Source organism: Mesocricetus auratus, unplaced genomic scaffold, assembly GCF_017639785.1.
Source record: "Mesocricetus auratus isolate SY011 unplaced genomic scaffold, BCM_Maur_2.0 Super-Scaffold_100003, whole genome shotgun sequence".
NCBI lineage: Eukaryota > Metazoa > Chordata > Mammalia > Rodentia > Cricetidae > Mesocricetus > Mesocricetus auratus.
In genome coordinates, this window is record NW_024429188.1 from 58,210,500 (window position 1) to 58,234,119 (window position 23,620).

The window sequence follows — 23,620 nt, forward strand, 5'->3', positions numbered from 1 at the left end:
AAGTCATAATCACATATAAAGTACAGCTTACAAACAAGTTAATTTGCTCTTGGGTAATGTCTGAAAATTTTTAAATGTATTTAACAAACAACGTCACCTTAAATCACCAAAGTTCCATAATTTACTTTCGATAAATTTCATTTTGTTTCCTCTGAGGAAGGGATACAGTCAGCCTCAGTGGAATATATTTGGACGACATTTGATTTACTCAGGTATAACTGCATTAGTTCTAGTGCTTGCCAACATTTGTCAAGTGATTCCTCCAATAGAAAGAATGATGAGTTTCACTTAGGCTTCCATTACTATAGCCTGTTTTTAGGATAAGAACAACCTGACAAGCTGATTATATTATATACAATGTGATCAACTAGTAATTTTTCTATTAATCTTAAATACACAGGGAAAACAAGTCACTTAAAATGCATTTATAGTTAAGAGCCTGAAAACAAAATTTGCACATGTGGAATTATTTTTTAATGTTGTTTAAACTGTTGATAGTCATAAGCAACCTGCACTTCACTTACAGTTCACTAAAATTAGTGCAAATATGGGAAATCCAGAAGAGAGAATCTAAATGTGGGTTCTTAACACATCACACAGTCCTATTTATCATTTCCAAGCTGCTTGACAGGAGAAAGGATTAGATTATGTTTCTGAATTAGACTAAGGAGATAATTATGCACATTTTAAGAACATGTTCTATTGTGTCAACAATTTGCTTTATTGAAAGCTTTAGAAGAGAAAATCCTCAAAAGAGATAGATAGAACAGTACTTTGGAAGAGAATGGAGGTGTAACATTCTGAATGAAGCAACATGCTTTATCATCAGGGAGCTGCAAATGAGAAAAATAAATGAGGTGGGATCAGATTGGGACACACAAAACAAAAGCATAGTATATGACTTGAGATAGAGAAAAACAAAATGAAAAGGAAAAAGGAAGATAATGGGAACAAGCATGGGAAAGTCTTCTGTGACACATCAGACAAATTTTATTTTACAAGACGGATGGAGAACAGAAGAATTTGAAACCACATGTGACATCAATGACTCTTAAATAAGGGAACAATAGGAAAATACGCCATTAAGGACCTTTAATATCTGAGTTACAAACTGCTCCTGAATGTCTGTGAAGAGGCTTTAAGAAAAGGCAGAAGCCAAATACTAAGTAATAAAGTAAGTAAATGATTAAACATGCCAGTTTCTGTCTTAGTATTGTTGTTAAGTCTTGCTACATATTACATCATACATTAATTCTAGTAACTTATAAAATGAATGAAAACTAGATTTAAAGGTGAACTCAAACTTTTCTCTTTCAGGCTAGAAACAAGAGAAAAACGGCTAGTGTATTTGTTCACATTCCTGGTATTATATTGAGATAAAGTGATTAAGTTACAGGAAAGAACAGAGAATTTTATCAAGGTTGAAAACAAGTGAGAGATCAAGATCAAGGGCTTCAGAAGCCAAAATATCTTGGTTAGTTTGCTTAAAATATTGCCATGCATTATCGAAAATGTCTGTTTGACTGGTGGCTTCTTCCCTACATGAAAATTCTGGAGGCTTGTCCAGCTTGATTTCTTTCAAAATAATTTAGGATAATTTCTAAGGAACACTTAGATATTCCCAGGGTAGGGGATATGGCTACAAAGTTAGATCAATTCTTTAGCATATGCTACATTCCTAGCAGTACAGACACACATCTTCAGAGAAATTAAATACTTTAAATGAATAAAAATTTAAACAGGAGAAACTTATAGTGGATAAAAGAGACACAGTAGATTAAGAAACCAATTCATTGTCTCTTCTAGTTCCACCCATTTGCCTGCAAATTCCATGATGTTACTGTATTTAATAGCTTAGTAATTCTCCATTGTGGAAATATACCACATTTTCTTTATCCATTCTTTGGTTGATGGGCATCTAAGTTGTTTGCAGGTTCTGATTATTATGAATAAAGTGTCTATGAACATAGTTGAGCAAGTGTCCTTGTGGTATGGTAGAGCATTCTTTGGGTATATGCCCAGGAGTATTATAGTTGGGTTTTGAGGTAGACAGATCCCCAATTTTCTGAGAAACCAACATATTGACTTCCAAGGTGGCGTTAAATGTTTGCATTCCTAAAAGCAATGGAGGGGTGTTCTTCTTGTTCTACTTCCTCTCCAGCATAAATTGTCATTGGTGTTATTGATCTTAGCTATTCTGACAGGTATAAGATGGAATCTGAGAGTTATTTTGATTTGCATTTCCCTGATGGCTAAGGCTGCTGAACGTTTCTTTATAAGTTTCTCGGCCAGTTGGAATTTCTCTTTAAAGCATTCTCTTATTTAGATCTATACACCATTTTTTAATTGGATTATTTGGGGGTTTTTTGATGTCTTTTTTCTTGGTGCTAGAAGGTACTCTGTAAAGTAGCAGAAGAGAAAAGTAATCACCCATCTACAAATCCTGACTGAAAGACACACTGATGCTTTCCTGGCACTAATATGATGGGAAAGAGCAACAACTTTTTCACTGGATTTGAGGTTCACACAATGAAATGGAAACCATACCTGACACTGCTAAAATGACCAAGAATCTCTGACCAAACTGGTCATGGGCCTAGGGGAAAACCTACTATTATTCTATGAAAGGAACATGACAAGAAAATAACTACTAATGACATATTGATATACCCATAGATCAATGTACAGTTCAACTCTCATCTGAGAAGTTTCTTATTTAAGTATATGGTTAATAACAGAGACCCATAATTGGAAAATGCACAGAAAGTGAGAGACTTTGAAACAGTGAGTCCTAAATGGGAGGTCTTCATCAACCTTCCCCTCAAGGCTAAGGGATCGACATAGAAGAGGAGATGGAAGGATTGTATACATCAGACAGAGGTGATAGATGACTCCTAGGAAACAATGTCGTCCAGACACAACAGGAATGATGGACATATGAATTCACATAGATTCTGGCAGCACACAGAGACCTATATAAATATTCAAGCCATACAGAAATTCCAGCACTAAAAATGAGAGTAGACCCAAAGTCTCACACCCAACCAAGAAGCTATTTACAATTAATATCTTATAGGAAAGGGGAGTAAGTTTTCTCCAATAGAGTGTCGCTGAGTTTATCAACCAACCACACTCAAAAGCAGACACCATGCCCAAGAATAGCAGGCCAATGCAAAATGAATTTGTTCTTCTTTTGTATTGTTTGAGTTTTTCTTTTGTTTGTTTGATTGTTGTTTGATTTACCATGATTTTTGTTATTATGTTTTTGTTAAGAGAAGGAGAGAAAGAATATGAAGTTGGATGGGTAGGGAATTGGGGCATATCTGGGAGGAGCTGGGGTAGGGGAAAATCCATGATTTTTTTTAAATTAAAAAAAGAAAATTAAAAATGCATAATGTTTTGCTACATGAAGAATCCATAACCCAGTGTATCTGTAATGTATCAACAGCAGCTGCCATTTATTATATACTTTGTTTTTGATAGACATTATATTAAATGCTTTATAAACATTCAGAAGCCCACAAAGTGGGAGGGAATCTTTGCTAACTCTACATCTGGCAGAGGATTAATATCCAAAATATAAAGAATTAAAAAAAGTTAGTGGGCTTGAGATCTAGACAGCGTTTTCAAAAGAAGAAAAAAAATACCAATGCAAATCAAAATAACGTTGAGATTTTGTCTTACCCTGATCACAATGGAACAACCAAAAACAAATGAAGAAGGGGATGCAGGAAAAAGGAACTCTTATTCACTGCGGTTGGGATTGCAAAGTAGTCCAGTCACTGTGGAAATGAGTATGGAGAACCCCCAAAGGCTATGTAAATAAATCTACCACATGATCCGCCTACATCATTTCTTCCCATATGCCCACAGAACGCTACATCCTACTCTAGAGATCATACCTAACAAAGTTCACTGCTTTTCTAGTCACAGCATCTAGGAAATGGAAACAACCTAAATGTCCTTCAACTGGCAATAAAACTGTAGTACATATACTATATGAAAGATTATTGAGCTGTAAAGAAAAATGAAAGCATGAACATTGTAGATAAATGGATAGAACTGGAAAAGATTATATTGAGGTAACACAGAAAGACAGACAAATGTCACATGTTCCCTCTAATGTGTTTCTTGAAATATAACAAAGGAAAAATGTTCAAATGTCATGATCATGTATAACATTTATATATCGCAGAGATTTAGAAATAAATAGCTCAGACAGAAAATGGAATTATGTACTGGTATACTTTGGTCATAAAGTGTTTGCCAATGTTCTGTTTATTGAACACCTGCTTCCCAGTGGATGGTACTATTTTGCTATTTTCTAGAAATGTGAACTTGCACCTTACTAAAGGAAATGAGACAGAGAAGGGAAGCCCACTTCTCTCTAGGATACAGTGTAAATGTTAAATACTGTAAAAATCACTATTAGGATTAATGGCAAATTCTTTAATCCATACTGTTATCACTCTTGATCATCATTTTCTGCCAACAGGCAAAGAAACTGTGTTAAAGTCAACAATGACCACTTAAGGCGGAAGTTGTGGCTAAGTTCTAGATCACCTGTCATACATGAGACTGTATGTTCATTTCTTAGTATGATAAAAAGAGGGAGGTAAATTTTCAAAGAGATACACATCTAACATTCCTTGCTTCTATTCATCATAGTGTAAGAAATCCTAGCTAGAACAATCAGATAAGACAACGTAATAAAAGGTATCCACATTGAAAAAGGTTGGGCGTTAAACAGTCACTGCAGATGACAAGATTTTCTGTAAAGAACCTTCCGAATATGAATTAATACATTGTACAGTGTTTTATCCAATATGTATCTTTTTGTCTTACATATTAATAAAAATTTTAAAAACTAATTAAAAGTTTTAAATGGAGAACTAAAATGGAAGGGAAGGAGAGAGAGAGATGGGGGGGGTTACTGTGCTTACATGTGCCTTTCATGCATGTCATTGTTGAAGAACATAACTCAATGACCCGAACAGCAAAACTTCCTGGTTCTTCTGCTGGCACTGTCAAAATGGAGATCTGAAAGCCAGAACAAGTACCGGAAATAACTGTTAGGTCTCTTTTTATATTTCTATCTTCAGAGCACTAACTTCATAGTTCCAAATATCCTTTGATATTTGAAAATATTTTGCTTATAGTGATTTCATTTGGGAGTAAAATGTAAAACATGCAACACATATATCTCAATATCCAATGTCTTCATTATTTATTACTCATGTTTGCATAATTCTCATAAACCATGACTATTTCAAATCTTTAATACTGATTCCACCCATCACATATCACATACTATTCAAAGGAATACAATTATAATATTACTGTTAGAATATAAGCACTCTGACCCCTGAAATCAGATTATATTAGTAAGTAGTCTTATCTGCAATTGATAAGTTATATAGCTCATATTTTAAAGGCTTTACATGACCATGAGATCAATGTTTCTCTGCAGAGCTGCAGTGTCAGTGTTAGTCCTCAGTCAAATCTACTATCTGAGCAATTTATACCCTTTTAAAGAAGTGCTAGGGAAAGAGAAAGCCCCAGTTTCACTTTTCTCTGCGTGTGCTGTGCTTGCATTTTGACCGGGAATGCAAAGAGGAAGAAACTCCAATACATTTTATAAACAGAAATTGTCTTGATAGCAATGACTATCCTATTTGCCATCTATTTAGAGGCTTTTGATAGCTCAAAAACAGTTCTCCATGTTCCTCTTAACTCCCATTGCTGCTATTACGGACAGAAAATGTACTTTAGCATCAAAGAGAGAAATCACCAAGACAGTGAGCACCGTGAAATAATGAAATGACTGGGACTAAAAATATGACCATAATTAAAAACATTCCTTTAATGATTCTATCAATATGGAAGAATTTCTTTTGGTTCCTGCAATTACCATAATTTATTACTGAGATACAATCAGTATTATTGTATTGGAGCACCTCCCTCACCTGAACTCTGAGAAGTCGACTGTTTCAAGAGCTGCAGAGGTTTTAAAGATGGTAAAGGAGGACCTCCTCAACTCTCTGATATCCATGAACTATGCTTGGACTGTCCACTCACTGCTTTCCCATTCTCTAACCCTCTTAGTTCTACTTGCAATTGAAATTGAAGTTCTAAAGAGAGGTGGGAAGGGGATAGGGAAAGACAGGGGAGGGAGGGAGGGAGGCAGGGAGGGAGGGAGGGAGGGAGGGAGGCAGGGAGGGAGGGAGGGAGGGATGGAGGGAGGGAGGGAGGGAGGAGCTAAAGGAAATAAAGGACTGTAACTGTGTCAGCTATGTGGAGGACAGATCAGAAGAATGCAGATGTAAGGCAGGGGAACAAGTTAGAAGGTAGAGACTGTAAGCATGGAGACATTAAAGTTCACAGGAAAGGAAAGGACTGAGACAACTTTTATGAATTACAAGGATAGGACACAAAGGTTGAGAAGATGTTAGTGAGAAGGAAGTTTGTGTGACTAGAAGAACAGTTCTGTTGTCAGAGGCAGTGAACACGAGAAAAAAAAAGCAATGTGGGGACAGAAGGTGGTGACCTCAGCTTTAAGTGTCTATCTCTTGATAGTCAACCAATAGAACTTTGGCATGGGGGCCTGGCACCCTTGGGCCTCCTAAACGTGGCCTTCAGCATTTATGTGCAGTTGAGAATACGGATTGGAAAACATAAAGTCATTTGAGCGTGCAGGAAGAAGGATGATGCAGTTGGATGAAGGGAGTATTCTGATATTTAAGAACAGAAGAGAAAGAAAAACAGCTTCAAAGAGGCAGAGAAGGGACAGTCACTGCTATGAGGAGGGTACAGGGAATGGAGGCCAAAGGTGTTCGAGAGAAAGAGAGAAAAAAACGTGTTAAAAGCCATCAAGAAAGTCCTGGCAGAAAATAACAATAAAAATATGTCCCCTGACCCTGAATATCATGCTTTTTAATGCATTTAGTAGGAGAAATTGTGGTAGACGTATACAGGCAGAAACAAGATTGTGGTTGAGAAATGACTGGGAGTTCAGGAGCTGAAGCAGCAAGTATACTGTGTAGAATGTACCATTAAAATGAAGGGAGAGGCTGGGTACTCAGAGGCAGAACCAGACATGAGGTTGTTTTGATTGTTTTAATTCTAAAATTTCCATCAATGTGACTGTATGTATGCATGAAAGACTGAGTTTTAAAAGGGTTTTTGCATATATCAAGGGCACCTGGGAAGGAGCTTACCTATGGATGAGGAAGACACAGACTTCTCAGTCACTTTTGGGATGCTGTGTGTGTTAGGAAGGAAAGACTGATAACTAGTCATTGAGGTGAATGAGCAAGTGATGAGAAACCCGTGAATTATTTAGACATGAACAGGATCCATCTGAATGAGGCTGATACCACAGCTTGGTGGGAGACCCAGTCTGCTTGGTTGTGTAGCTTTCCCAGTGGCCCTCAGTGATATAGATACAAGTAACAGCCAGGGTCCAGTGGAAGGCCCTGGCAGCATGGGAACTGAAAGTGTTAGAAAGAGTACCCACCATTGCATCTACAGCAAAGGAAAGGAAGAGGGTAAAAGAGAGATGATAAAAATCGGAAGAAATAGAGGGGCAATTCTATGAACAGACAGAATGAGAATAAACGATTAACAGAGATGGGGGGACTGGAGTAGGTTCATGATCCTGTAAGTCTATAATCTTCAGATTTAACTGGACCATTAATACTGCTCAAGAACATGTATATACAACAGGTCACTGCATATAGTGATTATTATATATCTTTCTTTCAGGTCTGAATTGCTTATAAAACTCATACTCAGGAGAGGACTTCACCTTGTAATTTAAAGAATGGAATTAATCAACTTCCAAACTTAGAAACAAATAGTCCCATTTTCACCCTCTTATTTTTTTTTACCCTCTTATTTTAACACACCTCATATTTCTAAGGGCAATGCTTGGCGTGGTTTCTCTCTGACTTTTGTCTGGACTTGAATTCATCAATTACTTTCCTTCTTGCCCGAATATCAACACTGCTGACTCCATTCAAAGAGCTAAAATACGTAACAGCCTTTGCAAAGAAAGCCCTCCTTACTTCTACATCCTTCATCAGGGACCAATTCCTATCTCTCCTACTCTACAGCTTGGTCTCTTCACAGTTCCATCGTCCTGTGCCCCTCAGATGTATTCACAAAGCCTGCACTTTAATGGGAAATCCAGATACATAAACTGACGACTGTGATGAGCTGCAGACCAATGTGATGAGTGAAACATTAATTGTTACATAATTTCCTTAAAACAGACCAGGCTAATCCTTGTTGCACTGAACTGCACTTCCTAGCTGTCTGTGTCTGTGCCCCTAGGCTATGTGGTATTTTGAAGGCAGACATGCTATCATAGTTATCAATCTCTCCTAGGAGATCAGGACACTCTGGCTGCCCAGCAAAAGGTGCTCTTTTGCCAACCACGTGAAAGCTCGGTTTTAGAGATTTAGGGCTATGGTTACTAAACCTATAAACTTAAAATCTGCTAAGAGTGGATTTTCACTATTCTTGTCATAAAATGTTTTGTAAATATAAATATGTTAATTAGTTTGATTGCAGTAATAATTTCACCATGCACATATATCTCTTTTAAGCAGATGCATCTTTTATTAAAAAAATAGAAGACTGAATCACCTGTTGATCTGAATCCGTTTTTAGTACAGACCCGTCTGTAATCAGGATTGCCCTGGATAACTGCCTGCAATGCACAAAAGAGGAAAGCAGTGATTCAGATTCTACGGTTAAGTTTCATTTATTGTTATGTAACTAGCAGAAGGCATGTTTCAAAGATTTAAATAAGGATAAAAGTGTCAAAACCCAGTCAAGTTCTGCTTTAATCTTTTCTTGGCTCAAGAAAGAAGGATGCATGACCTACAGACAAACTCCAGCTGACGCAAAGGAGAAAAAATTCTGCTAGGCTCCCCTCAAAACAGAACCAAGTAGGGAAGAAAGATAAGAAATACATATACCTTTGGTTTGGTATACCTTGGCATGCTACTTGACAAACAGAATAATGAGCAGGGTCAATACAGCCACACGGCCAGAGGTGTTCCCATCCTTTGAGTAATGGGTGGAGGGCACCTTACCTGTACTGTACACGGGAACACGTGTTCTCAGAAAGGTAACTGTCTTCAATAACAAAATGCTTAGAGATTATTCTTTGACCAAACTGATCTATTATTGCTTTACATCTATAAAGAAGATAAGCATAGAAAAAAGATCATATTAGTGATTAATTACTTGAGAAAATGAAATAATGAACTGCTGATTTTGAATTTGAAACCTTGTGAAACTTAAAAAAGAATTGCCAACTACTCTGAATTTTCTGACAATGAACTAGAGATATATTCTGGTTGTTATTCTGACATCATTTAAACTATAAATGCATGTAAACCGTAACTTAAATATTTATTTTGATTGTCATTAGTCTGTAAGTGTAAGGCCAGCAAAGCATTATTGTATAATTCCAAGCTGTCCTCACGTTAAGAAACATAGAAGCCATTCCTTTGTTTAGAAAAAAAAACCCCAGTTTTCTTCTTTCCACCTTTCACAGTTCTAAGAGAGAAAGGAAAGCTGATTAAATATCTTGTTGTATCATTCATAGCCTATAAAGGCCACTAAAGGCCTTTTATTTTTCTGTTAAGTGTTGCTTTCTCTTTTGTTCAAGAATAGCTATCTGGTCACGCGTTTGATAATGTTTTAAACAGAAAAAAGGGATAGAGCCTCTTTTAATATCTGTTTCCACTTTACTTCAAAGGATAATCATGGAAAGATTTCTTTCAAGTGCTGTTTCCAAATAAGGAAAACACTTATGCACGGACATTATCAGGTCTCTGTCATCTGATATGTGTTGGGACAATGAATCATATAGAACCCTCCATTGACCTTCTTTCAATGTGTCTAGATAAAAGGATGAAAATTAGAATCCATCTCCTTGCAGTGCCACAAGTTATAAATGTACTTTATAGGGCTCATTATCCAAACTAATGGACTAAGAGCGACATCCTTGAAGTGGACTTACCAGCACTGACAAAGCCACTATGCAATATTTCAGGAACTATATGCAAATGACTATACGTTTGCTATATCTTTTTATTATGGAAATATCAATTTGCTTTTTGTCACAGTTTGTTTTGGTACAGGAAATATTTTATTAGAAATACACTTATATGCTGGTCCTCACAAAAATGCAAGCAAATGATTTGACACTGATATTTAAAATATTCTGTTATAAATTAAAGTATCCTCAATTGCTCTAAACAAGTCAAATAAAAAACAGGCATATATGAACTAAAATAAAATGGCCAGCATCTAAGACCAAAAAGGAAATGAATTTGCATTTTGCTGATATTATTGAATAAATGGCATACTGCTGCTGGAAGCTTAGTCTATTATATCCAGTGATGCTATGCGATAGTTATAAACAATTAAGCATATTTTAATATAAATCTGTTGTATTAATATTTAAATGACTTCTCCATCTTGCTTACACTTCAACTCTTCATTTCCTTAAACTAAGAGTTCACCTTACCTATAAAATACTTCACTAAATTAACACAAAGGACTGACCAAATACTGACCAAGATAACCTTTAAAAAGTAGGAAGATAAGTTTGTTTTTCAACCTCCTTTTTTAAAGCATCCAAAAGCAATTTAAAAATCAAAGTACTTGAAGGAATGAAGAAGAGACAACAGCTGAATTGTCGTGACATAGTGATTATATTTGTCCTGTAACCACTGGCAAACATTTCTTACTTTTAACTAAGAAGCTACTGAAACTGAAGAAGGAATAATGCAGGCAGGCAAATGAAAGGGAGTATAAAGTGCTATTATATGCTGAAAGAACTTAGGTTTTTGTTCAAACTCAACTAATGAGTCTTAAGGTCGGGACACAACTGGAAGTATAGCTAAAAGGATGACAGAAAACATGGCACTATAGTTCAGGGTATCCATACTGAAGTGTTTAGGGTGAATTTTAGTGATATCTGCAGTTTACTGTGGAATGCATAAAAGATGAATCAATAGATAGCTCAAGAGGTAAATAACTGAAGATTTATGAATAAGCAAGTATATACAGTGTTCACTGCAGAAACCGAGCAGAAGATGTAAGAGGTGTTCACTTTAAATTCAAAGTTGGCAATGGGTTTCAAACTTTTTATCATAAAATGTTGGAATGAAACTGAGAAAAAAGTGCTTTTCATATAAATCTTCAACCTCAGTGACTTTTGAAGAGGCTCTGATTATCAAACCAACCAACCAACCAAACAAACAAACAAGCAAGCAAACTCAGAAATAAACCTAGCCCTCAAGATTATGGAGTCTTTTCTCCATAGTTGGCTTCCAAAGAGTGATAGTGATCCTTTGGGGACTGGCAAGCAGGTTTTTGTCGTTGTTACAGTATTAGAAAGAATTAATGCAGATAACCGAGAGAGGAAATAACATGATAGGATACACACAGGCAAGCTCAACTATGCAGGGATAAGATGCTAGTAAATGTGCCTGTTTATGCAGATGCTTCAGATGAAACAGTGATTTCCAAAGGAGGAGGAGGAGCAGGAGAAGGAAACAAATCAGAATCACACCTGAGGGACTTCTTCAAATAATAAGTACCCCTGGAGATTCTGATAAGCTTCCAAGTCCCAAGAAAGAATCAGAATGAAGCCTCTGCTACTGCTGCACGTTTATGTTGCACTAAGTGAGACAAGTAAAGAGCTACAGATAGAGACAAATTACCCACATCTGTACAGAGTGAGGCGACTATTACATAGGCCCAGTCTTAGTCTGGAAGATGGTAACAACATGACTCACCTGTTAGTCTTATTCTTACTCTGAAATACTGGGGCAGTAGCCCTAAGCAAAGCTGTGCAAACCAAGATATGTTAAGCAAGTGGTAAGATTTGTTTTCCCTCAGATACTTGACTTATGCCATATATTCAGCCTAATTGGGAGAACAATGAAGAACGGATATTGATTTGGGACCTAGTCTTAATCTTTGTATTATAAAGATTAATATAAAAATTAGATGACATTCGCTTAATGGAAAACAACAAAATGAAACAGTGCTGCCAGACACATTAAAATATCCTCCTGCTTCCTCCTCCCACATAAACCTGAGGAAGCCATTAAAGATTAACAGCCATCTCGGTCTTAGCAGAGGGCCTTGCTGAGCCTCATAAATAGTAAATTGAGAAGGAACATGATAGGAGTCCCTAGTTACAGGGACACAATGACCAAGCTTATCATAAGAATCACTGAAGCTAGACAGAGCATTTCTTGGGTAAGGCTTTCTAAATCAACAAACCACAGCACTTACTCAGTTCTTGGTTCATTGATAACAAGAGCATAAATAGCAAAATGACAATAAGGGAGAAAAAAAAAAACAGCAACTTTAAAACAAAAATTCTTGAACTCGGCCAAGAAGAGAAAATAACAGTATTAACAGGTATATAGTCCCTTAGATCTTCAGAATTAAAACCCCAGGTAATAACACAGTATGGAAATTAGAAATGAAAGAATAAAACAGGAAAATGTTAGTTAAGGAAATGATAAGATTGCTAAGCATGGAAGGAAACAAAACAAGTCTTCCTATTGGACATAGCTTGTAAGTTTTCTCAAAGGCATTAGTTCCAATTTTACATCTTTCAGAAAACTGTTCTAAAATGTTTCACAATGGTATTTCCAGGTGAACATCTACTACAGTCATTTCAACTCCTTAACAGAATTGGGTTTTTAGTTTTTGCTCTGACCTTTTCATAGATGTGTATCTATCTTTCTAATTATGTTCTAATTTGTTTTCTTGATAGGGTCTACTTATTCTCTTCAGAATATCTAATTGGCAAATAAAAACTATATATATTTAAGGAATACAATGTGATAATTTGACATATGTATACACTGTATAATGAATAAAAGAATCAAATTAACACATCCAGTTACCATTGGGGAGCAAAGATGCTTAATATCTGCTCTTATCAAATTTCAAGTACACAATGAAGTTATTATTACCTACTTCCTTTTTATATCTACTTTGGCATGGCCTACATCTACTTTCCTTCCTTGCAATCTCTCTATCAATAATGATCTCATTATAATTTTCCCACTCAAATCTCTCTTCATATCTAATCTACTACTATACTACACTACACTGCACTGCACTGCACTACACTACACTATATTATACTATACTATACCATACCATACTGTATTCCACCTTTATTTCTTGTAATCAGTGTCTTTTCTCCCACACCACTGACACTGCCTTAGGCTCTGGTAGCATTTAATAAGGGAGTAGACTGCTACAAAGCTGATACCTCATTTATTTAACATAAAAATAAGGAAATTATCTGTGCCAAGTAGGCCAATTAGCCTACTGTTCCAATAGGTAATAATGGAGACACAGACAGTACTGCTCAGCAATAAAAGGTAAGGAAACAAGCCAGCAGTCTTGGTAGTAAACTCTACTAATCCAGAACTTAGGAAGCAGAGGTATGCAGATCTCTGTGAGTTCCAGGATGCCAGGACTACCCTGAAAACCCTGTCTCCAAACAAAACAAAACAGTTAGGAAAGGCCTTTACATAACGGAGCTATCTAACTCAGCCTTGAATGGATGAGCAGAGTATCAGGGAATGTAGTTTGGGCAAAGTGATTCACAGTTTGTACAGGAACAAACAGAGCTAAGCAAACAAGTACAAGAATGTCTCAGGTACAGAAATTAACAATCACTTCAGTGGTACCTGTCAAGAAGGTGGGAAACGAAGAGGGAGAAAGAAATGAGTGTCAGGCATCGGCCAGATGTCCCTATAAGGCTTTAGAGTTTATTTGGAGATGATAAAAAACCATGGAAGCTTTTTACATTTCCTTTTCATAGGAGAGCCAGATCTGTGGATGATATAACTCCCAAGATAACCTGACTACATTAATTGTTGGAGAATGTTGTCCAGTGGACTGTAAACTGCACAAATAATAAATCCTGATTGTCTTGTTCTCATCTGTATTCCCAGGGCCCAGGCCATAGAAAATAACTAATACTTTCATGAATGGGGGAATGGGTAGATGCTGGAAGTATTCTGTGTGAGTGATTCTGGAGGTAAAGAGTATCTTTGCACTACATTTCTTCTTCCAAACCACTGCCAAAATTACTAACACCATTGAAAAATGGGGCTAATAAGTCACACTTATTGGCAAAGGGTGGAACACAACAGGCCTTCCTTTAGGGCATGCCAAAGTTTTCAATTACATATACTACTAATGTGTACTGAACTACTGGTATGTGTAACCAATGGTTTTATAAGGTTTATCTGCTCGGTAATATTATAAGAACCCTATAAGATATGCTTTGTCAGGCACAACACTTGTTTTATATAATAGCACTAGGGCACAGAGGAGTTATACATCCTGCTTAATTCTACAGAACTTAGAAATGGCAATGTCAGAATTCAAATACAGTTTATGTGACATTGAAGGCTGGACTGTTCCCTTAAATCCCAATACACAGACACAATTGTAGCACTTCTAATTGGTCTTAATAATAAAAACACAGAGTCAGATACAGGGGCAAATGCTGACAGACAAGAGAGACAAAGATGCAAACCACAGCCACACTTTACCTCATCAACTTCTCAGCTGAAAGGAGAGACCAAGCTACTGTCTCCTCCTGCCTTATATTCCTTCTTTGCCCAGCCATATCATTTCCTGTCTGTCTGTACAGACCTCCAGACCTCTATAGTTAACTAGTGGCTAGCTCCATCCTATGATCTTCAAGCAAGCTTTATTTGTTAGACTACAAACAACATATCACCACACACAGGGTCTATACTTTATTTCCCCTTGAAAAAAAATCACATCACAACATAGCAACTAGAATGGGAGATAGTAAATAAGAACTTCAGTAATGACAAACTATTATTAACATCCAAATACCCAGGGAAGGTAAACATAAAAAATACTTCTAAAATATCCTAACAGCAAATCTAATAAGCTAAACAGCTAAAGTATAAATAGAAGATGAACACAAGGACTATTATCATATTTTTTTACAGACTACTAGTCCAAAGTCATAGCTACTATACCCACATGTTAAATACTGTACTACTACAGAGGCAAACTTAATTTATCTGAATTTCACCTAGTCAACTACAAGAGAAAAGAAAGCTGCTCAAGAAGAGCTTTTAGTATTTCCAAAAAACAAACAAACAAACCCCCCCAATCCACAACAACCCAATCAGAGGGTAGATTGTCAGAATTTGGGGTGGGAGAAGATTAGAAGATAACTTAGTAACATAGTATGGAGAGTCTACGTCATACACATCACAGGCAAAGCAAATTAAGAAAAAGTAAAAAGAAAATAAGCTCTAGGAAAACAAAGAGATGTAGTTGGTCACATATTCCATATAATATAATATCATGTGCCTCCTCTCTCAAAGTTTCTTTCACACTTTAATGTGTAAACAGGACAACCCCATCAACGCTGCGGTCTTCTATGCTTCTGTCAACTTTCTTAAATAGAAAGTAAAAAGCAAAGCACACACACACAAAGCTAACATCACTCTAAGCCTCATTAATTAACTTCTTAGAGAGTTACTGAGGATAATAAGTGATAGAGACAAGCCTTATTTATGAAAATATTCTAGTAAGATCTTATATTTCCTACAGAGAATTTATCAAATAATTGCACTAGGGAACCTGACTTGGGGACTAGCACGGAGGTCTGATCTACTGTCTGAGATTTAAGGACTCTGATCTGAAGTATGGGCAACCTGTAATTACACTAAATGGGAGAATTAATGTCAAATGTTCCATCTAGCAAGAGAGGCAAATTAAAAGAATACAAATGCAAACCTTTGGAGGTTGCTTGCTTTAGATTATAATTACAACAAACAATTTTCTAAGCCACCTTAGAGTTCTTAAAAATAAACAGATGTTGGATATACTCAACTATGAGATCAGGAGTTTAAACAAAATTATCCTGTACTTTTTAGGTCTTCACAATATAGCTCCTATATTATTGGTATTTCTCTAAAATAGTAGGTCTTAAATGAGAACAATGTTCAGGAAAGATACAATAGCCTGAAACCAACTTAAATTAAAATAGCTTTTGATATTTACATAAACTTGGTCATTGTTATTAGAGGTACACATTTTCAATTTTAAAATATTACATGCTTTCATTTTTATTTTTCCATGTTTCCCAAGGAAGAACTTTAAAGATCACTTAAATGACTCATACAGTGAGGTGACAAAAAAAAAAAAAAACAGGAATCAAACCACTCCAAGCCAAGATTGAAAACTATACTATTATTATGGGATAAATTGTTAAAACTTGGAAGGAACAAATGTTTCAGTAAGAAAATTACATGCCATATCTAAAATGGTTGTATAAGAAACAAAAACGGGAATAAAAAAACAAGAAAGAGCCAGGCAGTGGAGGAACACAACTTTAATCCCAACACTCAGGAGGCAGAGGCAGGCAGAACTTGGTGAGTTCAAGACCAGCGTGGTCACAGAGCAAGTTCCAGGACAGCCAGGGCTACACAAAGAAACCATGACTCAAAAAGACAAAAACCAATCAATGAATCAAACAAGCAAACAAAAACACCAATAGATAAGAAAAATGATGTTCATTGATAAACTGGGGATTAAGCAAATAAATAGACACCATGTTATTTGTTTATAAAAACAGATATAATTTGTTCAATTTGTTTATAATTTCTCATTACTCAATGATGTGACTACTGGCCCACATTTAGGTGTATGAACTATTTTAAGATCATTTCTAAATGTTAAGGAAGAGCCACCAAAGTACTTTCCAATATCATCTAATGGAACTAATACATCAGGCAAATTCTGGAAGACTCAATGATTATTGCTGCGTTCTTCTAAACTATCTTACAGATGGAGGAATGAGCCCAAAACAGAACTCGCTACCATTCACAGCATTGATCTGCCTCTCTCATTCCCCAAACTCATCACAGAACACAGTACTTTTGCCTAATTCTCTAAATTTACCTTACAGAGATGGTCACTCTTTCTCAGTGTCACCTGAGAACGGTTTATATTAGACTCTCCGAGGTGTTGCTTATAACTACAGTTTCCCATCGAAAAGTGGTAACAAAAACCTATAATCCTGGGGTACACAGCAAGAACCTGTCTCAAAATACCAAACAAACCAACCCAACAGAAACTTAATTCCGGTAGTGTCTAAAACAATATTTACTCAATTCAGTTTTCTTGGTCACTTTATAGTTTTAAAATTACCCGTCTGGAGGTTTTTATGGTTTCTAAGACCATTAGTTCTCATGCATATGTTCCAAATAGAATCTGTGTAAGTTCATAAAAGTAGATCCTTCATTTAGAACATTTCATAAAAATGTAAGTCAGATGTAAGGTAAATGTAGTCTTTAATTTGGCAAATGCTATTACTATACTAGCACAACCAGAGAGAGAGAGAGAGAGAGAGAGAGAGAGAGAGAGAGAGAGAGAGAGAGAGAGAGAGAGAGAGAGAGAGAGATCACAAACAAGAAATATGAGCCATGCAAATCTTTCCTGTCACTGAGACCAGTCACTGAGACCAACGTGTGGTACTGGAATGGTGCCCAAAGAGTATAAAAATGATCTAAGCAAATAAACACCAAACAGCAGCTCATTATTTGCTTTCTGTCACAGGAAAGCATTCTTGTTTCAAAATGACTGTAAAAGGAAAAACAAACTGGGAAGAATAAGAACTACTCTTTTATGAACTTATAGAGTTCTTCATGAGTCAAAATCTGAATGTCCTGAGCCTTTGGGGATGGTTCATTCTATATTATCATTTCTGTTATTTATACAGTATGATGCTATTCAGTTGCAAAAGAAAATCTATAAGAATCTTAGGTCATGTGTCAATTTTTACATCACAGAACTGCAAATTTACTATGTATTATCTATAACATAAAATCTTAGCTAAATTAATTACTTATAACACTGTAACTCACCTATGAGAAATTAATGACCAGTTTATTCCACTTAGATTGTACACAATTACTGCATAAAGAACCAAGCTGCATAAGATTCTATTTACAAATATTATGGCACTTGATAATTTCAACAACACTATTTTTAATACACTCCTAAAATAGTCATCTATGAACTACAGATCAATAGGTACTTGAGAACATCTAAGAAAGAAGAGAAACAGCAATTTCAATGGCTCTTAAAACATCATCCAGTTGAACTATTTCTGTTTCAAGGCAAAACGTAGAAATTGTACAATGGCATTTTACTGAATTTAATTCAGACAACAGTATATATTAGCAAATAATAATAACCTTAGAAAAAATAATTAAAATACAAACTAGAGGTAAATAGATGGTGCTCAGCTATTCTAATAAAGCAGGTAAATTTTTTACTTTAATCCTCTACCAGTCTGTAGGCTTGATTCTGTTGTAAAAGAATTTATTCTCAGATAACAGGGCAGCATAGTTTATGACAACAATCTACCTAAAAACTCATTAAGGTCTTTTCTCTTGAAGTGACATGCATTATCAGCAGAGATTAATCTGATGAGTCTTTAGGTGAGCTCCATTTTTAAAAATGCAATAACAGAGGGCTTTGTTGTCATCTGATGAAAATCAATTAGAGGAGGTAAGGCCACAAGGAAAACTAACATCACTCATCACCTACCCCCGGCAGCTGAAATGATTTGTCTTCCAAGCTTGAATGATCAGGAGCTACAGTCATATTGCAGGGAAATTAATTTAGTTTCTATATTCTGAACTCACTTTCCTTGTTCTGGAAGACCTAAACACAAATTACTTTTAATCAAGGTTGATATGTTATTAATACCAAGGAGTATCATTCAAGAACCACTTTCTATAAAGCAACTTCTGTGTTTTCAGCCATGTCTGGTGTATAAATATAGGAAGGTTACTCATAGCACCCTTACTTTCTGGATTCTTTGTCCACTACAAGGCACCGTACAGAATGGCGAAGACAATAGATTCCACCAAACACAGCACACATTCTAGAAAGAGAAAAGAAAAATGAGAATTAGAATAATTGAGTTGAAATTAAGGTAACAATATTTAGTTAACTTATACATAGCATTTGGTATTATAAAAAGAAATCTGGTAATATATAATTTTCACTATCCATTTAAAATTTTCTCAGATGTAATATTAGCAACTTCTTTATGCAACAAAGGGATCATGATCAATAATATGATACTGATATCTAAAATTGTATCCCTATGTAAGAGTTAAATGTGTCCCTAAAATCAGCTCCTGCGTTTCTAAGGGGCATAAAGCACAGATAACCTCCAGGGGTGCTGCAAGAATTCCTGAACCACAGCAGTAACCAAACCAGCAGAGAAGGAGGGAGCAAGAAGACTTCAGGGGGCTTTTGGAGAGGTCACCTGCCACAGAGGTAAGCAAAATCTCCAGGAGCCAAGACTAACTAGGAACTGAAAACTCAGAACATGGTTTGAGTTAACGCAGCAGAAGTTGTAAGCAGTGTGCTTGTTTCAGTCACCTATGTACTAAGAGATTAAACACTCATATAGGGAGAGCAAGCCTTAAGATCTGAGCAGAAAAGGAAATCATCTTTCATGGCAATGATGATTTAAGGGACAAGACTTGAGTAAAATGACCTAAGAAGTGCACTCATTATTAGGGGAGCACAGGGGGGTGTGGTGGGGTGACACAATGCTGATTTGTCTTGAAACTCGGGGTGGACGAAGCTTATACCTCTGCACTCACAACCAAGCTTCCACCCTCACTAACATCAAAAATTTGAAATTGCACCATTAAATGATCCAAAACACACATTAAAAAGAGAACATCAAGAAAAGTAGCTTTGGGCAAATGATTATCCTGGACTTCAACTAGAGCCATATGAGACTTTGGAAGGTTATAGTCTCACAATGATTTAAAAACCAAATTTACACAGAAATATATCAAGCCCTGAGTGAGAATTAGCAGGCACAATTTATCAGCGGAATTAAACCCATAAAACCTTATTCAGATAGAATTATTAGGTAGAGGTTATAGGTGTGCTTAAGATGAATTAATCAAAATGTGAGAAAGAACAATGGGATATCAGAAAGGTAACTACAGTAGGCTGAATAGAACACCAGCAGATGTCCGTACCCTAATGTCAGACATAGAGACACGTTACACTGCCATAGTAAAGGACTTTACATGTATATTACATTGAGCTGCCTACCATCAGATAATCCTGGTGAGTACAACACAATTACAGGGGTCTTCAAAAGAAGAAGCAGGAAGGTTAAAGTCAGATACAGAGATGTGCAGACGAGCACAGAGGTCAGAGTGATGCTGTTTGTATGAGGTGGCCACATGCCAAAGAATGCAGGTGGCCTTTTAAACTAGAAAAGGAAAGGAACAGAACCTTCCTTCGTGCCCTAAGAAGGAATGCAGTCCCGCTGGTCTCTTTCAGACTGCTGACCTCCAGGAATGTAAGATAATAAATTTGTGTTGTTTTATCCTACTGAGTCGGTTAGAGCAGAAATAGGAAATTAACATAGAAATGTGTATGAAAGGAGCAGTACTATGTATCGGGGTAAAGAATGGGCTGTGAGAAAAAGACTAAAGACTTAGGGACAACAGGTTATATTTATCAGAAAAATCATCTCTCATTGTGTTCAAAATCAATTTCAGGAAGAAAACAGGCGTAAGTATGAAAAGCAAAACTAGAAGAGAACATAAGGATATATGAAGTCAGGAAAGATAAACTAAAACTCATCATGAAAATCAAGAAAATCGAGTAACATTGAGCATTTAAACATGTGGACAAGAAAGATTTTTTTAAAATGGCAAGACACAGATACCAAGAGATGCACAGATAGATACATTAGTAATTACATTTTTCAGTCAGGATAACAATTTGGTACAATAATCTCAAAATGCATACATTTTCAGAGCAGCAAACCCCATTGCTATGTAGACATTTTAGGTAATCCCTGCGATACATATGGAAGAAGATGTATGCAACTTTTTCTTTCTTCCTGTACACATTTTAGGCATCGTGGTTAAGGAAGAATTTTGATTGCCTGAGTTCATATGCCAACTATGCCACATACTAGCTGTGTGACCATGGAAACAGGATAATCAGTTCCACTGTATCTAATTTCCCTCACCAGTCTTATAATACCACTTATTCACATAGGGTTCCTTTGAAGAATAAACAAAATAATGTTTGTAAAGAAGTTATAAATTTTATGATATACAGAATTACAAATACATTAAATGTTCATTCATAAATGGTGTTTTAATGTACCAATATAAAATCAAAATATCTAGAGGAGTTTAAAAAAAATAAATGGCCATTTATATACACAATAAAGAAGTTTAGTTTAACCAAAGAAGATCTAAGACCTAGCCAATGTCCCCAGCTTCTGGGAGGTGATCTCTATGCCCTCTAAATGTCATGCCTGAAATGATTGTTTTTGTTTGCCTAAAGACACTGTTTCAACAGACAGCCTTAAGAAATCGATTTTGAGTGAGGGCAGGGTGGACCAGATAGTTTTAGGATGGGGTGGTCAGATCCACAGTTTGGTTAGGGGTGAGAGCTTTGGTCATTTGATAAATATCAACTCAACTCCAATGGGTTGGGAACTGACCTCAGCTCCAAGTGAAGTTATGCCTAAATGTTTAAGCTTTTAAACTTTAAAAAAGTGGAGTAATGATGCTCAAATGAGTTTTCTTGGTCATATACCTGCATTTGGAAAGGCAGAAAACTCTGATTCTTCAGTGAGGAAACATGCTAGAAAGTATACATTTGGAATTCCTCAGTGTTCTGCCCTATAAATTATTATATACCAACTTTTTTTTTTATGAGACAGGGTTTCTCTGTATTGTTTTGGAGGCTGTTGGTCCAGCCTGGCCTCGAACTCACAGACATCCGCCTGCCTCTGCCTTCCGAGTGCTGGGATTAAAGGCGTGAGCCACCACTGCCTGACTTATATACCAACTTTTAATGAGTCCTCCAAGCTAATTATCATACCCTGGTCTTCAATGCAAAACTAACAACTATGCACTTGGTGTTAGAAATAAGAATATTTTGTGATGACTACATCCTATAGATATGCGCACAGTTGTCCAAATTCTCATATCATACAAGAGAATACTATAATAGAAATGTATGAAACTTAATCTCTGATCTATTAATATGGTTGTATTTTAAAAATGTAAAAGTTGGGTGACAACAGAAATTTAGGAAAGAATTCTAAAATTTAGTATTACTAAGTTTGTCTAACTTCTGGTATCATTTATAAAAATAATCACAACTTCATATACAAAATCTCACCATACCTTAAAAGGATACACAATATGTAATACACCAAACTTTGAGGAAACTAGAAACAATACACTGGAATAACAATTCATCTAGGAAACAAGAGAATGAGAGCTACACAAAAGATAATCAGTTGCTTAATTTCTTCATTGTTCCAGCACATGTCTGGTTCTCAGAACCTGTATCAAAGGCTCACAATCATCTCTAGCATCAAGGGATCTGACAACCTCTTCTGGCCTCCCCGGGAATATGCATGCACATGCTGCACATAAACTCATGCAGGCACACACACATATGCAGAAATAAAAGTAATTGAGTAAATCTTTAAAAAGTAATTAGAGTATATTTGGCCAAATTCTGAAATTTAACAAAACCAAGTGAGTACACTGATGTCTTTTAGTCTATACTGAGACTGTATTTCATAATCTATTTAGAATGCAATGAAAACTATAAATGGCAGAGATAAATGACATTCATTAAATAGGGTTTAGAATTTTTCTGTCTTTCCAAATTGAATCCCTTTAGCTGTACATAAGCAGGATAGCTATGCTAGATTAGACATTAGGTAATAATTTCTTCTGGTACACAACATCAGTGCACAAGCAAACTGGTATTTTTTTTAATGTTGAGAAAATTAGAATAATGCAATTAAGGACACAACAGAGCTACTAAGCAAAATTTCACATGGTTAGAACCCCCTGTAGACTATAAATTTTATGCAGGACACTAAATATAAGATACTTTTCTTTCCTCTAAGTGCTGTTCACCAATATGAATGTCAAATTGTGCAGTAATATTTATTAGTCTATCTGATGTTAAGACATTACAATCTAACAGATTTTAAAGAGACTTCGAAAAAAACAATCTCCTGGGTGGACCATTTAGCTACATTTGCACTGTGGTCTTCAGTCTTCTGTTTTGGGCAAGAGCATACTGACACACAGAAAATCATGACCAAGGTACTTAATATGATCTTCACTGTCAATCTCCTGCTGTTAATGAAAGAGTTCACATGAAACACCATTGGTCTACTTCACACAAATGAGTTACATTAGATTCAAAACCCAAAATAAATGCTCTCATTTGTTTGGGGGATATTTTTATGTTGTAAATGTGGTTGCAACAGTGTTTTTCAGCTCCTCTAAAGCAGCTAGTGGGGAGCTGTTACCACCCGGAACTTTCCCATCTCAGACAGCCTAGGCCACACTCTCATGCTCACTCCTCTCCTACCCCTGTATGCTCTGCTCACAGCAACAGAGAAAATTTAATGTGGCATCAAGTCTTCAAAGGGGAAATGGTATTTTAAAATGCCTTCTTA

The 23,620-nt window shown here is 36.1% G+C and overlaps 1 protein-coding gene across 1 annotated transcript in view; it reads right to left on the bottom strand.

The window, feature by feature from the left end:
- The window catches only part of Chm (CHM Rab escort protein), a 140,336-nt gene that overhangs the window by 21,388 nt on the left and 95,328 nt on the right, over positions 1-23,620 (bottom strand). Inside the window, exons 9-12 of the mRNA XM_005082985.4 lie at positions 18,935-19,012; positions 9,102-9,206; positions 8,650-8,713; positions 4,944-5,040 (exon numbers count right to left, since the gene is read on the bottom strand). Of these exons, the coding sequence (XP_005083042.1) occupies positions 4,944-5,040; positions 8,650-8,713; positions 9,102-9,206; positions 18,935-19,012 (344 nt within the window). The remainder of the gene's footprint in view (positions 1-4,943; positions 5,041-8,649; positions 8,714-9,101; positions 9,207-18,934; positions 19,013-23,620) is intronic.